At 47.6% G+C, this 17,897-nt stretch overlaps 4 protein-coding genes across 4 annotated transcripts; 2 read left to right on the top strand and 2 right to left on the bottom strand.

Annotated features, from left to right (window-relative positions):
* Window positions 1-1,592: 1,592 nt before the first annotated feature.
* On the top strand, window positions 1,593-3,467 carry NECHADRAFT_79826 (uncharacterized protein; the record flags this gene model as incomplete). The annotated part of the gene is made up of 4 exons (XM_003048014.1): window positions 1,593-1,686; window positions 1,748-2,367; window positions 2,422-3,382; window positions 3,442-3,467. The coding sequence occupies 4 exons, from the start codon at window positions 1,593-1,595 to the stop codon at window positions 3,465-3,467; spliced, it is 1,701 nt and encodes a 566-aa protein (XP_003048060.1).
* Window positions 3,468-4,926: 1,459 nt separating this feature from the next.
* NECHADRAFT_79825 (uncharacterized protein) lies at window positions 4,927-5,562 on the bottom strand (the record flags this gene model as incomplete). The annotated part of the gene is made up of 1 exon (XM_003047839.1): window positions 4,927-5,562. The coding sequence occupies one exon, from the start codon at window positions 5,560-5,562 to the stop codon at window positions 4,927-4,929; it is 636 nt and encodes a 211-aa protein (XP_003047885.1).
* A 701-nt stretch (window positions 5,563-6,263) lies between these two features.
* On the top strand, window positions 6,264-16,066 carry NECHADRAFT_40172 (uncharacterized protein; the record flags this gene model as incomplete). The annotated part of the gene is made up of 14 exons (XM_003048013.1): window positions 6,264-6,333; window positions 6,403-6,497; window positions 7,809-7,953; window positions 7,979-8,007; window positions 11,665-11,929; window positions 11,985-12,115; window positions 12,170-12,787; window positions 12,828-13,588; window positions 13,733-14,039; window positions 14,223-14,804; window positions 14,856-14,991; window positions 15,049-15,109; window positions 15,164-15,386; window positions 15,521-16,066. The coding sequence occupies 14 exons, from the start codon at window positions 6,264-6,266 to the stop codon at window positions 16,064-16,066; spliced, it is 3,969 nt and encodes a 1,322-aa protein (XP_003048059.1).
* A 131-nt stretch (window positions 16,067-16,197) lies between these two features.
* Window positions 16,198-16,968, bottom strand: NECHADRAFT_79821 (uncharacterized protein; the record flags this gene model as incomplete). Its single annotated transcript, XM_003047838.1, has 1 exon — window positions 16,198-16,968. One exon carries the CDS (start codon window positions 16,966-16,968, stop codon window positions 16,198-16,200), a length of 771 nt encoding a protein of 256 aa, XP_003047884.1.
* Between the last annotated feature and the right edge of the window lie 929 nt (window positions 16,969-17,897).

Raw genomic sequence — 17,897 nt, 5'->3', positions numbered from 1 at the left:
TTGTTGTTCACTTGTCTTTTTAATGCGCTGCCGACCACAGTAGCTTAATGTCTCTTCGATGCCTTCCCTCTCCAGGCGTTCCTCCCCATTTATTATCATTACAGTGGCAAGGGGTCCTCTGTTTCGGCCGATGTCGCCATACCCTCCGGATATACACCATAGACCTTGAACCAACAAAGGCAGGGTTTCGACAGAAAATCTCCATCAAACAGAACCAACAGCATACGACCTCTGTAAATAATGGCAAGACGACCGAGCTGTCGCCGAAAAAGTTCCTGTTACCATCGCGGTCGCCCCGGTGTGTGTGGAGGTTGTTGTGGAGAGATGACAGGCACCCGACGTCGTGTTTTGCCTATTTCAGATTTTCATTTATCGCTCACTGGCAGGAATTTTATGGTTCGCCTTCTATATCAGGGACAGGTGCGACAAACATCACTTTCTGCGCGTATTGTGTCAACGCTATCATGCCGAATTCCGATCAACGACCTCGGAACAGTAATGATCTGCCTCGAGCGTTGAACCTTAAGCTTGCACCCCATACTAATATCCTAGGAGGGCAAAAACAAGTCGGATTTATAGCCGCTCTCCACAGCCGAAACGCTGGCATGGATACGCTTAATATCTGCCGCAGGTTACGTTACATTCTCCTCAATACGCTGTAGTGTTTTCCACCACGCCGCTTTCTATGACCAACATCAATATTTCATCGCTATTTGTAAGTTTTTCCCCTAGTCTCCTACTCTTACAATGACGTATTCGCCATACCCTAAACAAAGGATATATGACACATAGCAGTAGTCAAACCTAATGCTGCAAAACAGCGTAAACCTAAGATTTAAATAAGCTTCTTTAATCATAGAAACTTGATAGTAGAAAGGTGGGTCTCGCAGTGTAAGATGTCACCTTTTCCACCTGAGAGGACTCTTTCACCTACGGTCGGGTAAGGCTGTGCCTATCCTTGCTATGAACACCTATGGAAGATAGAGTCCTTGGAAAGTTTCGGTTCCCCTCCACAGATATTGTATGAGCAACCACAGAAATGTGAAAATTGCAGCCTAAAGTAGAAAAAGACACGATCTTAATCTAGACTAAAAATGCCCAGGCGCTTGGCGCGACTATTCAAGTAGGGAAAGAAGGTTGCTCCAATATGCTCAGGCTAGGATCACTTTACCTCATAGGACATTACAATCGGTTAGAAAAGCCGCTAGACTAGTACGCTGACCTTTGTTGCAATCTGAGAGTTATGTTCAATCTTGTGACACCGCCTCAACTCAAGCTACTGGTGCAAACGGGGCCCTGCAGCATCCATCATATTTAAGTTACGGTGCTTTGCGGTATTGTGGTTTGATGGCGTTATGCATTAACAACTGCGGCTTTTGTTGTGGCTGATCGCTTCTTGTCATCGTGGCAGAGAATAATAATCGTACCATTCTTCGTATAGATAGAGGCGGGTGCATGATGTTCCGTATATCCGTCTATGGCTTGTCCCTCACATGGCTATAAATATCCAAGCACCCCCCACTTGATTAATGCTGACTTTGTTCCGTCTTTCGGAGTCAATAGGCCTTTCTATCGCATCCTCGCCTCTCTTCATGACTTCCATTACAAAAAGGGCATGTTGCTGTGTACAGCCGAGATGTGGTCTCTGTCATTTCGAGTTTCGAGACAAAGATGATGTCATAGTCAGTAAGTCAAGCAGTTTCTGCATCACTTTGTCTGTTAATCGTAGAAAGCTAACCTGAGTCAGTGTGGGGTTTGAGGGAATGGCGACTTCAATATCGCCCGAGCAACTTTTTCGGCCTTGAAGATGATCACGAGTTCTTTGGCTGCAGAGACAGTTGCTACCAACTCAATCGGAGCCCGTGTTATCATGCCTCTTGTGTACGAATTTGCACCCCTGGACGAGTGTCTAGCTTTTCTTCTGGGGCTTGGCACAGCACATGTAAAGCCCGGCGTCACTGGATCCAAAAGCACCTAACTGCAGCATTTGAGGTCTATCTGCCTTTGCCAGCGGAAGTCCGGGCAAATATAGCGCAGAGACTACTACCAGAGTATGCTATATTAAGACGTATGTCGCTTGGTCACTTATCGTCGTCAACCTCGTCAGTAAAGGTTGCGGCTCCTATTGAAGAAAGCTACGTTACGTTTGAAGGGGTGACTTACGTCAAGGAGCTGAAAACCCGGTCCGACGTACCTGACAGCTGGGTTCCTCCCAAGGCCCTCTACATAACAATAGGCTTCGAGGGCGTTCTGAAACTAATATTTGCTAAGTCTGATAACATTCCAACGATTCAACCCGCCCCGGGAGTGTGGTGGGAAACAATCCCGCTCAGTGACCAAAATGGGAGTCTGGAATGCTACTATGATGTATGAAGACTGAGTATTAACCCTCCGAACAATACAGCTAACGAGAGCTCAAAGGGCATTAAGTTAACCGGACTCGCATACAAAAACGAGTCTGGACAAGTCGTCAACCTAAATCGCAACGCGTTCTCAATTCCACGATCCCCTGCGGCTACGCATCGATATGTCGCCTTCACTAAATCCTCTAGTCTATCGCTGTATCGGATGTCCTTATACCAATATAATCATCCAGGGATCACTGGCTTCTCCATCTGCTGCAATCCCTCTCCCGTCTCCTTCCACGCTCACGTGCCAGACGAGGACTTATCTTTCTATCAATCTGCCCCCGAAGGATCATTCTGGATCTACACACCACTAGATAAGAATGAACGCATTGTGCGTATCTGGAAGCGAGCTTCCAAACGTGGTTCAGAATGGCAACTCCCGGATCTCACATTGATGGTGGATACGCTCAAGGCCCTTGGGAACCCAGACTTTGGCAAAAGGGAGCTGGCTCTTGCATTTGAGACGAACCAAGGACGAACACTATTATTTGGAGCGACTTCGGATCGGGACTTTCCCTGGTGTAAATGGTCTCTTCTAGATGCCCCTAATGGGGAACCTGGACACTTCTTTTTTGATACACATCCAACTTGCACTCGCGCCCTCTGCTTCGAGTCTCAGGAACCAGCGCAAGCCCTGACTTTCGCCCCTCCACAACCATCTTCGCCTCACCCTGGAATTGACTCATTGGATTCTTTTTTCTGGTCCAGTGCATCCGTTGAAGATGTCAGGGAGGTGAGACCATGTCGCCAAAAGAATGAGATCTCGGGACTTTTATTCCTCTACTCTGATGGCAGATCAGCAACCTTGGGTCAAGTCCGTCTTGACCACCTCGACACACCCCTCATACCGAAAGACGCCCAAAAGCTCTACCTTGGGTTCACGACAACTGCCCAAGAGTGTCCTTATGTGGCTCGGGTTGAGATCTTGGCCGAGAACCCAGATGAGTGTGCTGAGAATACAGATGACGGCGTCTGTATGTGGTTTGAAGTCTCTTGGAGCGGTACACTCGACTGGTGGCTTTCTTGCCAACAGTGTCAGGTCTATCAAGATGGGCGTAGGAGCTTAGGCATAGCTATATTGCCTCGGAGTCGAAGCAATTCCATGTGCTGGTGATTAGTGGTTGGAGAGCCTCGTCCTGTAGTCGCCACCATCTTTCGCATTGAGGGCTGAAAGCAAACTGCTCGCCATCTATAGGCAATGCTATATTTACACCAGCATTTCAACAATATTTAAGTCATTGATAGGTTCCCTCGCAAAAGGTATTTTATTAAACGATAAAGACTGCTCGGTACTGGACGTTGCCTGTTGTGGCAACGAGTTAACGTCGGCATAAACTACACGATCCTTGATACGCCTGTGCCGAATTAGTGAAGTTATGCGCAATACACAACTCGGCTTATGCAAGTTCAAGCATAAGACCTTCGAAGCCACCCAACCTGGGAGAACTTGTGTGGCGTTATGGGTTTTATAATGTGGCTGACGATGACGTCATCTCAAAATAATAAACCTCAAGGGAGCAATGCTGCGAAGATAGGAATAAATATCTACCTAATTAACTTTAATCTTGACTGTTCGGAGTTTCAGCTCTGTCTCTTTCGTAGAAACCAAACGAAACGCTTTTAAAAGACTCGCCCGTTGTGATTAGCGACGGGCTCGACAACCCGGGCCTTTTCTTTTCTAGCTTTCATGCCGAGGAAAAACGACGGTGCTCACTTTCCAGTCCGACGACACCGAGACAGCCCGTCTTCGCTCAGCTCCCTTTATTCGTCTAAATTGCCAATCCTCCGAAGAGAACTTCAAAAAAGACCCTTGCGTTGTGACTTCTTACAACCCTCTTTCTATTATGGGAATCATATCGCTGTAGGGTACGTGCTTGAGAAGGGACGACAGTCTTAGAGGAATTATTCCTAAAAAGGGTAGATTCCAAAGCCACTGAGATGTCAACCTGCTGCCCTCGTCTGTGATCTGTGACAAATATATAAAAGAGTTGGACCAGGCCTTGATCAAGCAAGAAAGTACCGGAGCCTATTCTTATGGGGCGGCTAATTACTCTCAGGCTAAGATAAAGGCGGAATCGCAGATTAACAATAAGAGCGTGGCTGGAGTAGTATGAGTGCTCATAGCTCAATGGAATGTTAATATTAATAGCGGAAACGGTCGTATTGCATCCAAGTAATGTTGCTTGGTAGAATCTAGGTCTTCCTCCTCAACTGGCGATCCGAAGCCGGAGGATTAAGTAAGGCCGCTAGCACGGCCCGAACCGCAGCCACGGATGTAGCCGGTGGCGCACGGGAGTGGCGTAATAGCGGGGCATATGCCATGCCTTTATCGGATATCAACCTTCTTAGACCAGACGTCAATCTTAAAGATGGACATGATGAGATTCATCATTAACCTAACGCTTCAGGCAACCTCCACTTCAATAATCGAGAGTTGTGCGGTTTATTAAATTATCTCTGACAGTTAGACACATCCATATAGCTAAGCTATACTAGCTAGTTGTCCAAATACCAGCACTTAATCTGCATCGCTCCCTTCCCACACCTGTTCGTCAAGATCCGCCTGATGGACCGTCCAGGCCATGCAATCAAAACCTCGGAACCACTCAAGCTCGCCCCACAACTCCAGAAGCTGGCGTGTCTCCATTCTCATCCAGCCCCAGTACGTTGGTTCGTCGTCATCTTCTCGTAGAGGAATCTCCTCCCGCGGCGTTTCTTCAGCGTCGACCGCCTTGACGATGAAGGTACCCTCTCCAACTTGATTGAGCACGTCTTCATCGGCAAGTAAGAAGACGAAGCCTTCTTTCTCAGGCATGGGCTTTCCACCCTTGCCTTCATGGTAGATTTGGCACAGGGCCTTTCGATCTAAACCGCTCAACAGAGAGGGGTCAGACCGGGCGTCCAAACGGAAAAGTTCTTTGAGCTTCTCGATTGCCTCATCGTCGTCATATGTCATAAGCTCCTCTTCGGCATGTTTCTTTGTAGCGACCAGCAGTTTGTTCCAGTTGTCATCGGAAGAAGGACCATAATAGGTGCGGTAGATAGTGAATCCCCAATTAGCGGGCGGTTGGAGCTCCTCAAGAGGGTAAATAGGGCTGTCAGTATCGGAGGGATACTGTTCAAGCCCCTCTAGAACCCTCTGCAGGTCTGGCATTGCGTTCCAATAAAGAGGCTAATAGTAGCGTGCAAAGGCTGTGCTAGAGATATAAGGATGAGGAGAATGGCGTGATGTTTTAGAATATGAAAGCGAGCAAAAAGGGAAAGTCATGAAGCTTTTAAGAAGAAGAATTTCTGTTAATGTAATATCGTTTAGGTGTATATTATCTACTTTAACTATATTTTAAGTAATTAATTGCCACGCTCTAGACAGCGAAGCTCTTAATATTACTTACTTAGTTTCAAACCTATTGTTTTATTTATTTTCTTAAAACGGGGTTATGTAAATATTTTAGAAAGCACTATCTTTATATAAGTAGTTTAGTATGTATTTACCGAAGAAAAGAAGAAAGTAACTCAAGGATCTAGGTAAGATAACTTGTTGATAAATGCACCTTAGAATATAACTAAAGTTGCACCGGCTGCGAAGCTCGTTCTGTAAGCATTGGCAGTGTAGTAGTTTATACGGGGGGCCAGCTCGGTTTAACCCGTAGATGCTTTCGTTTGTTCTAAATAGTAAACATAGTTAACCTTCAGATCTGGCACTCAAGCTGGTTACTTTAGCATGTTTTAAAGCGTTCGTTTACGGAAGTGGCCTTAATGCAAATGATACACATAATTAGATTAATTATTAATCTCAAATATGAGTACTACATGGCTTAAAACAAGTCATTTACCTAACTAGACGCCAACACACACATGATACTGAGCCCACAACGCTGTGCATTTCTCACCGACCGCCGGGTTCCACTTGGCAAACTGTGCCATCGTGATCTTATAATATTTTTGAATCGAAGCGCACGTGGTTGTGCTCGAAACGAGATGGAACTTCTTGCAGTTGCTAACCATGCCGGGCTGGATCGGCGAGGGAGTCGAAACACCGTTTCCTGGGTTGGTGGGGGTTCCGCCGATAACACCAATGCACACGTGGTAGTTGGCCCATAGGGCAGTGCACTTAGACCCGACTGCAGGATTCCACTTGGCAAAGTCTGCCATGGTGATCTTGTAGTAGTTCTGGATGGATGTGCAGGTGGTGGTCGAACTGACGAGGTGAAACTTGTTGCAGTTGTTGACCATGCCAGCTTGAATCGGCGAAGGCGTGGAGATTCCATTCGAGGGCGCCTTTGTGGTTGTAGGTACGTTGGTCGTGGTCTTGGTGGGGGGCTTCCAGCCGATGGTGGCAACACAGACGTAGTAGTTGACCAGCAACGATGTGCAATCCTTTCCGACAGCGGGGTTCCACGAGAGGAAGGTTGCGAGAGGGAGGTTATAGTATGACTCGATAGACGTGCAAGTGGTCGTTGACATGATCTTGTGGAACTTTTCACAGTTCTTGACCATGCCATTCTGAATGGGTGAAGGGGTCTGAATACCGTTGGCTGGCACCTGAGTGGTTGTGGTGGGCTTGGTTGTTGTAGTAGGCGGCGTCCACCCTTCGACGCTCACACAAACGTAATAGTTGACTAGTAATGCCGTGCAGTCCTTCCCAACAGAAGGATTCCAGGAGAGAAAGGTCGCAAGCGGCAGCTTGTAATACGATTCGATTGAGGAGCAAGTGGTTGTTGACATGATCTTGTGGAACTTGTTACAGTTCTTGACCATACCGTCTTGGATCGGCGAGGGGGTCTCGATACCATTTGTCGGCGCCTTGGTCGTGGTGGGTTTGGCGGTTGTCGTAGAGGGCTGATATCCCTCGACACTCACGCAGACATAGTAGTTGACCCACAGAGCACTGCAATCCTTGCCAACGGAAGGGTTCCATGACAGAAAGGTTGCAAGCGGCAACTTGTAGTATGACTCAATTGAGGAGCACGTCGTGGTGGACATGATTTTATGGAACTTGTTGCAGTTCTTCACCATGTTCTCTTGGATTGGTGAGGGAGTCTCGATGCCGCCTGTTGCAGTTGGCTTCGGTGTAGTTGGAGCAGGCTTGGTGGTGGGTGTCCCGGGAACACCTACACAGTAGTAGGTGCTCGCCCAAATGCCGCCACAGTCCTTGCCCACGGCCGGGTTCCACTTGTAGAAGTCATCAAAGTCGAAGGTGCCGTACTTAGCCACGATCTTGGCGCAAGTGTCGCCCTTTGTAGCGAAGTAGAAAGAGGTGCAGCTCTTGATGAGACCTTCTTGCGTAGGGCTGGGCTTCGATGGACCGGTCTCCACGGCCGTCTCAGTCGCGGCAGTCTGAGAAGGAGGGCTGGTGGGAGTTCCAGGGACGCCTACACAGTAGTAGGTGTTGGCCCAGAGGCCACTGCAATCCTCCTCCACGGCGGGATTCCACTTGAAGAAGTCATTAAAGTCAAACGTCTTGTATTTGGCAATGATCTTGGTGCAAGTGTCTCCCTTGGCAGCCTTGTAGAAGGATGTGCATGTGTCGATGAGCCCGTCTTGAGTAGGGCTAGGCTTCGAATCCTCAGTGGGCTCAGGCTCAGCGTCCTCAGTTGAAGTCATCTCGGGCTCTTCAGGAAGGCCGGAGTTGATCTCGACACAGTAGGAGTAGCCAACCTTGATGCCGGAGCAGTTATCGCCAATAGTCGGGTTCTGAAGACGGAATATAAAGATAAGTCACGGGAACCACAAAGACAGCTGGTAAATAGAATGAATACTCACATATTCCGAGAACTGCTCCGGTGTAATAGACCAGTCCTCGAGCCACAAAAGACAGTCGAGGTCATCATCGACCCATGTATCATAAAAGGTGCATTTCGGTGTGATACCTGGGTCGGTAGGGTTTTCAGGCGTCTTCTGACGACGAAATCTTCTGCCTCTTACCGCAGAAACACTAGTGGTCAAGAGACCCAGGGTGATAATGGAAGAGAAGCGCATCGTGAAGGGATCACCAGGTCTATGCAAAAAGATTGACAGACGGCGATGGTACAAGGAACAAGTGAACTTGGGGAGTATGTGACTGGCGGTTAAATACGGGTTATACACATTGTCTACAAGATCGGGTCGTGCCATGTCCGTCGTGTTCTTTTTACGCTTGCCTCTTTAGGTAGATGGCCCGTTTACGAAAGTCGAGCGAGCCAACAGACACGAACTACCTGTTTTGCAACCGAGAGTGACCCCCAAATGGGTCCAGTTACTTTTATCAAATCAAGGCTGTTCGTTTTCGGGATGCTCTCGCACGGCAAACAAATCACACGGATATATCGTCTCCGCAATTGGCACCTGGTCTCTGGGCATTCGGTCTCTCGCTCGCTCGGGCGGACATGATGGAATCCACCGAACACCATGTAACTACATAAACGACTATAGTGGAGTTCTGCTCCTGGCGGGTAACGTTCCGTCTTTGCCAAGGGAGGTTTTCCCCGGCTCGACAAGGGCTTCAGAGGCTTTGACCATCTTATGCAGAGTAAAATTGTAAATCACACAAGGTTTGTTGTACCCACTCCGTGGGCCACAAGCATGTACATACCGAGAGTAGACACTATTTTAGCCTAATAATATTAGACTTTAGAGTTGACACTCTTTGTTGGCGGCTTTGCCGAACAAGTACTCCCTGCCCTGGGTTGGCCCCAGCGCACCACTTTCCCCACTGACGACTGTTGGTTCTAGGATGCCAGGGAGAGTTGGGCTGTGCCGAGGTTAATTATCGTAACATTTCTACGACTCAGGCATGATCCATATGACTTGTGGCGACTGGCTCGCAAAGGATTATCTAGTGTACTGCGGCTAGGATGCGTCATGTCGCTGATCACTAACGGCGGCCACAAGGATGATCTCACGTACTTGTGGAACCCTAGCAACAGAGCTTGTTGCAAGATAATTGAACACAGTAGCTAGCTATGGAAGTCACGATACCCAAATTGTTTGTTTTAGCAATTGACACGAAAGATACTAACTACAATTGACTATGCTATGTGTAGAGAAATTGTTCCACAGAAACAGTTTGTCAAATGGTTACGGTTCCAACAAGTAAAGGCTTGTCTCAGGCTTCGAGACGCAATTGACTGCTAAAGGTCATTCCTCAGGGGCTTCGGGCTTAGGTACAGGGCCGTTGGCGCTGCTATGCCGGAGTTGTAGGGCAGGGCTAGCGACGTTGGCTTCCTTATCCTCATCCTGGATCCAGGAGCCAGCGTGCTCGGAGCCAAAAGCCCCGATACAGATGGTTTTGCCGTAAAAGTCGGTAGCCTTGTGAAGGTTACTGCAGTCGATATTAATCCATGAGTTGAATGACTCGACGTCGTCGATGTAGAGGCCTTGCGCTCGCTCGATGGACCAGCACGTGTCGTCTGGCTTTACCACGTACGTCGGGCACGTCGTGGGAAGGCAGAGCTTGACACCTGCAGGAATTGTGCGACAGTCGGCGATGAGTTCCTGATTACCCATATACAAGAAGACACCAGCGACGCCTGGGTTTGCTTTGGCTATCGAGTCACACGTATCGCCTTCCTTTGTGGTGTAGTACTTTTCGGTCAGGCAGAAATCCACAGACTCCTCGACCTTGGGAGGCGGAGGAATTTCGGTCGGGCCAGAGCCACCGCATGTCTTGTATACCTTCTCCAGCTCTGACTGGTAGTAGCGATTGTAAACCGAGTATGACGAGGACTGCATCATAGCGAGCTTTCGTCCGTAGCAGACGCTGCAGAGCTCGTCGCGGGGCATTTCCTCGTCGTCTTCCAACTCTGTGAACTCGTCGATGATGTCTGATCAGTTAGCCATGTTCCTGTTGCTGATTCATATGCGAAGCTCACCATTGCAGTATCTCTTAGTCCTAGGATCTTTGATGCAAGTCTCGTTCCAGCCAGCCCAGATGTAGCCGCCGACGCGTTGGGGGACGCCGTCTCCGTAATCTTCGTTTGCGCATGCGCTGACGACGGTGTTGAACCACTTCCTGAGAGATGCAGAGCAGGCTCCAGTGCAAATCTCATCTGTCAAGGTGACATTTCGAAGCGACGCATGAACACGCGGTGCCATGAAGGGGCGTATAGCTGTTGGACAAGCAATGTTGGCCGACAAGGCCTCGACACACGCATCGCCGACATTTTTGGCCTCGAGATCCGTAGCATTGTAGATACTGAACGCGGTACTGGCACCAAGGCACAAGCCCAGCAGAGGGACAAGACGGCTAATGGCAACCATTGTCGTCCTTTGAATTTTTGGTGAACTCAATAATGAGCAAGCGAGTAAATGAGACAGGCGAGTAGATAGAATAACTAGAACAACGTCCAAAAATGAGGGACCCAAGACAGACCCTGAATCAAGCCAAGCCGAGGGCCTCACGTCGATCGATGGCTAGCCTCGGCAGAGTCTATCAAGTGGAGTAGATACACAAGGCACAAGAGAACTCATCCTTACATATCCGATCTCCCGCGTCCTGAACAGATCCTGCATTGGTCAATGGCGGAATGGCGATGACATGAGACCTTTTGCAAGAAGCTAGACAACGGTCAGGAACGGGCGCGTGATTTTTCTTACCATCCAGATGCCAAGACCAAGCATTTTACGTGTTTTGCAGAACCAACAGGTGGATCTATGTCCATGTCCATTTCTAAAGTGCCATGACTTGCAAGGATCCTACTTTGATCAATGGCAAAGTGGCGATGATATGAGACCTTTTGTAAGAAGCTAGACAACGGTCAGGAACGGACGCGTGATTTTTCTTACCATCTAGATGCCAAGACCAAGCATTTTACGTTTTTCTACAGAACCAACAGGTGGATCTATGACCATGTCCATTTCTAAAGTGCCATGAATTGTAAGGATCCCGGGCTGTTGGTTCCAGCAAAAATAGAGCCGCAGTGGTGCAATGCTACCCTGTTCCTAAAAAGACCCCGCCCTCACCTATGCAACGCTGCGTTGGTGAAAAGGTCCGATGCGGTGAGACGGGCCGGGAGAGATGATGCCCAGCCCAACCCATGATCGACAGGGTGAGGTAACTTTCCAGCGAGTCAGCCCTGGTAGTGATGGATTCTTGGACCCTGGATTTTTGATCGTGGGTCTGGTTCATACTTTTTTCCGCTTGTGTAGGAAAAAGGACTTGGTCAAGGGACTGTATCTAGTTAACAGCTCAAGCCAACTGGTTTTGAATTTAGGTCATCTCTACGACAACTAAGCTGTCGCTTCCAAACTACTCCCTTACCAGGACGTTTGGTTCCAGCAAAGATATTGCATTGTTTCGCAACACATTCTTCCCAGTCACCAATTCAACTTTAGTGTGATTGACTATTCTTTCCAAGACGTTCTTTCGGGCTTACCTGTCCCTTTCAACAAGACCAAGATGCGTTTCCGCGTCTTGTTTTTCGCTGTGCTGCTGCTGCTATGCAGAGGCATAGCAGCAGCCGACAGCACGACCTGCAGCGCAACCAAGAGGTGTGAGCAGGGATGCTGCAACAAGTCTGGCAACTGTGGATTTGGCCCCGATTGTAAGGACACCAACATGCTTTCTCTACATGATTGCCAGATGCTAACTAAAGCAAGATTGTGGAGAATCCGTCTGCCGTTCTGACTGTAACAGAAAGTCAGAGTGCAATCCCGGTTTTGGCAGCAGTTGGGCCACGAAAGACAAGTGCCCTCTGAATGTCTGCTGCTCGAAGCATGGATACTGCGGTGTAAGTAAATGAAAGTGATGCTACCCCGAGAATGTACTGACAGGTAACCCATAGACAACCAAGGATTTCTGTGGAAGCAAGACAGTTAAGCGTCCGAGCTGTGAGAAGGGCGGCGAAATGGAACGCGTCGTCGGCTACTTCGAAGGCTGGGCCAGAGACCGACCTTGTGAGGTCTTCTCGCCTGAACAGATCCCTATCGGTCTGTATACGCATATCAACTTTGCTTTTGGCACCATCAACCCAAAAACGTTCACACTTGAAGCTAATACGCTTGATGATAAGGCAATGTATGAAAGGCTGATGTTTCTAAAGAAGAAGGACAAGAGACTCAAGATCTATCTTGCTATTGGCGGGTGGACATTCAATGATCCCGGTCCTACAGCTAACGTCTTCTCCGATTTGGCTGCATCAAATGACAATCAACAGAAGTTCTTCAACTCTCTCCAGTCTTTCATGGCGAAGCATAAGTTCGATGGCCTGGACTTGGACTGGGAATATCCTGTTGACGACAAGCGTGGCGGCAAGGAAGACGATTACTACAACTTTCCCAAGTTCATGCAGAAGTTGAGGAAGTTGATGAACTCAGGCGACAAAGGCTTAACTATCACCCTTCCTGCATCCTACTGGTACTTACAGTACTTTGATATCAAGAAGCTGGCAAGTATATTTCCAGTCGTGAGGAGTAGTCTGGAACCCAACTAACTAGATTCAGGAATCCACGGTTGACTTTTTCAACATTATGTCCTACGACCTGCACGGCGCTTGGGACCAGCACGTCAACTGGACTAAGCCCTATCTCAATGCCCATACCAATTTGACCGAGATCGAGTCAGCACTGGATCTTCTTTGGCGCAACGACATCAGCCCGAGCAAGGTTGTCATGGGCCTAGGATTCTATGGTCGTGCCTTTACTGTCCAATCTGCAGCATGCAAAGATCCCGGCTGCCTGTTTAATGGGCCGGCTAATGCAGGCAGTTGCAGCCGAGAAAAGGGTATCTTGCTCAACTCGGAAATCCAAAATGAGATCGAGAAGCGCAAGCTGAAACCCAAGCTCTACGAAGAGGAGGCCGTTCAGGTGGTGACATGGGGCAAGCAATGGGTGTCCTATGATGATGAAGAGACGCTTCAGATCAAGGTTGACCGTGCGGGAGAAAGATGCCTGGGCGGTGTTATGGTCTGGGCAATCAGTCACGATACAAAAGATGCCAGGTACAATAAGGCATTGGCCGGCATACTTGGACGTGAATGGACGAGCGGTTCCCTTGACGATGACGAGAAGACAGGCACGTGGGTGAAGAAGCCTTACGAGCAATGTCGATGGACAAACTGCAAGGAATCATGCCCTAAGGGCTGGGTGCACGTTGGCCGTCTCGACAAAGGTGCTCGGAAGAATGAGCTGATGTATGACGAGACTGGCTGTGGTGGTGATGGATCGCATCTCTTCTGCTGTCCTCCCGACCAAGATATTCCCCAGTGTGGATGGTACGGTCATGGCAATGGTGCTTGCAAGAAATCGACGAGTTGTCCAAGCGGCATGACCGAGATCGGCAGCAACCAGATGTACTGCAATCATCCCCCAATGGTGCAGACGGCGTGCTGCACGACCGAAAGCGAGAGCATGAAGGTCTACGGCGAGTGCACATGGGGAGCGTATCCCGAGTGTGACAGCAAGCCCGAGTGTCCCTCGGGCTACCACGATGTGCCCGTGGCTAGGTCCGGGTCAGGCTCTGGTGGCCTGGAGTGCAATAACCTGAGGAATGCGATTGGCAATGAAATTTTGGGCGTACAGATGCGCAACTACTGCTGCGGCACCAAGCAAGACTTGCAGTTCACCGACTGCCAGATCTTTCGCAACGTTGGCCCTATGATTCCAGGATATCCCGAAGGAACCTGTCGCAGCAATTGCCCTAGCGACCGCGTCCGCGTCGCCATCGATTGGGCGTTCCATGTGTGTTCCACTTACGAGGTTGGCGGACAAGCCACATGTTGCAAGACAGAGTACGGCGAGGAGATGTGGGAAGCAAACGAGAAGCTCGAGGCTTACAAGAACTACTTGGCCGACTGGATAGAGGATGAATACTGTCCCAACCCCTCCAACGTCCTCAAGAAACGCGGTCTATCGTCTTCATCTACTGAGCTCGCTGTCCGGGCCGAACACCCCGCGGACATGTCGCCTCTGGACCTCCTTACCAGAATACTTGGTCGTTTAGGCAGTGATGCTATGCTACCTCAGATGTACCTCATCTGGAACACTGCTATTCGAGATCGCCATTTTTATCTGCAAGTTACCTACATGTCCAACTACATCAGAAACAATTGGCGATTCGACTGGGAGGGCCCTGCTGTGTTCGCCCGCAAGGTTCTGTGCTATCCCGCCTACTGGGCCGCGCAGATCGAAGCCTTCTTGAACGGTGACAAGGACGGTGATACTCTACTTCTCAACTGTACGGAATCAGCCCTCTGTTATTCTGATGGAGACTGTGGGGAGCTGGGCGAGGACGCTAAGGCCGACAACAAACGTCGTCATGCCGCCTTGTTTGGCCGACATTCAAACCACCTCTCCCATTCAAGCCACCACTCTCACCATCACCACCTGGCTGCCCGCGAGGAGGAATCGGGAGCAGTGAGTACTGTCTACATTACGGATGAAGATGACAAAGAACATGACTTCCAAATAAGGGTTCCTCCAGTAAGTCTTTTTTAGCACTGCTAAATTCTGATTTTAAACTAATGCAAGTAGTATTCTGATATCAGCAAACTTCCCCAAGACAATCCACTCCTTAATAGAGTAGTGGAGATACGTCACCGTGGTCCCTGCGAAAAAGCCGATGTAAGAATGAGGAAATACAGCGACGCTCGTGACTTTAAAGTGCATCGTACGTATCATTCGCCCAACGTTCCTCTTCGGTATCAGTTCTAATAGGTGAAAATAGTTGAGCATGTCCTCGACAAGAATATCTATGAGGCCTTTCTCGCAGGATCAGCCCTGGGACTGTATGATATAACCCACAACATATATACCTAGAAATGTTTGCTAATAAAGGCCAGTATACCCTCAACTGGTAAACGCTCAAAGTATGGACCCATTCCAATTGAGTTCTGGTTCAAGATGGAGAATCTCGACTTGAGCTTAGAGCCCAAAGCACCTAAACTCCCTGGAGGCAGAGAACTGGAAAGACTCTTCGAACGTGCGTATGAGTGTTTAGGCAGCAAGAATAACGACCAGGTCTTTATGATTGCTGACGAAGATATCAACGATGCCAAGAATTTTGTAGGTCCTTTCTCTTGTCTTCATTTCTATTTCCTCTGTTCACTCCTGATTCTCTCTCCTATTCTATTCTATCAGCTCCCTCATAGTGCATGTCCCCTTCTTTTAATACCAGATTGGCTTACTGACCCTGCCAGATGCTTCGCTTCCAAAAAAGGCCCTCTAAAACTAGTATAGAGGACAAACTAGACCCGGAGGGCAAGTCGAAAGACGAATGGAAACAGGACGCCAGGGTAATAGTCGGACGAATCCGTGCAAGATTCAGCGTGTTTAGATACATGAATCTGCCCGAAACCCTGGTCAGGTTAAACAAGATCGTCAAGGATGTATATGTGCAATTGAAGTTTGCCGAGAATGTCTACAACAAGGGACATCCTGGCGCGAATGTCCAGATCGCCAACTACTGGCTTGACTGGATCAAGGGTTACTATGCGAAAGTGGTCAGCGAGTTCAAGAAGAACATGGCGGATATGGTTGCACAGATCCACGAACTGATGGAGGATGAGGGTGTGGAGGAGAGACATGCCAGCCAGATGCGCGAGATGATGGCGCAATTTGAGGAGATGGCAGGTGATGGTGATCGGATAAGGATTGATACTTCGGGGTTTCCGGCTTTTAACAGTCCTATTACTGAACCTAAAGATATAAAGGAAGATAAAGATACGGAGATGGGAGGGACTTGATTGGGGGCTTGTATTCAGTTTTGGTTGTGTTGGTCGGGAATTATCTAGATTCTGTATATATTCCTGTGCCAAGCTGGATTGAACGTTTTGTATCTTAACGAATACAATTCGGGTTGATGCTTCATACTTCCTTAGTACATATAATCCTTTTGGGTACTGTAGTACCGCCGTCGGCGAATCTCCGAATATCTTCCAGTGCAGTGAAGTGCAACGTCCCCGGCCCAGATATGGTCCTCAAGATCTCCTTCAGGCCCGCGAAAGCGAAGACAGTACTCCGTTCGGTCATCATTCCACATGAGGAATGTCCATAACTCTAACAGATAGCCTGTTGGGATCCTCATCCATCCCCATCCCGAGTTACCGTCCCACAGCAACGAGACAGCCTTGACAATAGATTCTCCCTTTTCGATATCTTTCAAAACTGCTTCATCAGCAAGCAGAATGAAATTGAATAGGTGGTCTGCCATGCCTTGGCTCTCACGAGGCCTTGTGCTCACGCGGAGCTTCTGGCCGCCTTTCTCTATGACTTCAGTCTCCTTGAGCTTTTCGGCGTTGCAAAATTCCCGAAGACCTCGAACATCGAGTCCGTCTAGTGGCGAGGGATCGTCACGGACATCGAGATAGAATGATTCTTGAAGTTTTCGCCTAACATCTTGGTCTATCTCCTTGTCGTCTTCGAAGGCTCCGAATGCCAGTTTAGTCTGATGCCTTAAAGAGTATAGAAGAGCTTGCCAATTCTCGTCATTGCCGTAATAGGTGCGGTAGATGGTAAAGCCCCATTTGCGGTAGTACTGAAAATTGTTGGGGTTCTTCCACCCTTCACGTCCCAGCTTGGACCCACGTGGGGGGCACCAAACCCGATGAATCATTTGTTTAAGAACGTCAGACATCTCGTCAGACATCTTGACAGAGCCTGGCTATGAGGATACGGCTGGTGAGGGTGTGGGTTTTGCGATGCTGAAATGTAGAATAATGGGCAGATGTGGAGTAGAATAAAACAGAAAGAAGAAAGCTCGCAATTACCAACCGGATATATTACATCACATGGCCCTCGCTTAAATTACCACTAGGGTTATCTCTTGAGTCATGTTAAGCCTCCCGGCTAAACCGAGCCCCACAACCACTTATGTATTAAGAGGTATAAAAGGGGAATATAATAATATATTATTAATTAATTCCGCCTTTATTACCTTATAAATTATTTTAAATTAATCTCTAATAATTTAATTAAATTACTTATTATATTTATATATTATATTTATTATCTTTATATTTAGTAATTTATATAGGTTTAATAGATTTTTTATTAAACTTTTATCTATAACTCTATCTTATTTATTAAGAAGGTTATAAGTTAAGCTTCTCGCTTATTAACTTTTTATTTAAACCCTCTCTATAGAGTAAAAAAGCTCTTATATCTATATTTTTTATTATTATAAGGTAATAAGGAATATTAATTCTTTAATATATAAGAAGTAGCTATATTTAATATAATTAGCGAGGTTAAAGAGATAATCCTCTTAGGATTCAATAAAGGCCTATTTATTATTAATAAGATTACTTTATAACTAAAGTAAAAAATAATTAAAAGCTATTAAATAAACCCTCTAGAGGTCTAATAAAGGTTATAAGACTATAAGGAGCTTTTTTAGCTTTACTAGTCTTAATAAGTTAGCCTACTTTAGGTAATTTTAAATAGTTTTAAGGTCTAGCCTTAATAGGGTTAATATATTAAAGGGGTATAGAAATATAGTCTTATATTAGTTTACTTTAGGGCTAGAGTTATTTAGAGGGAGAATATATTAGGTAATTTATATAAAAGGGGCTATTT

Source organism: Fusarium vanettenii, assembly GCF_000151355.1.
Source record: "Fusarium vanettenii 77-13-4 chromosome 5 genomic scaffold NECHAsca_12_chr5_2_0, whole genome shotgun sequence".
NCBI classification, from domain to species: Eukaryota; Fungi; Ascomycota; class Sordariomycetes; order Hypocreales; family Nectriaceae; genus Fusarium; species Fusarium vanettenii.
This window is presented reverse-complemented; position numbering and strand designations above follow the sequence as displayed.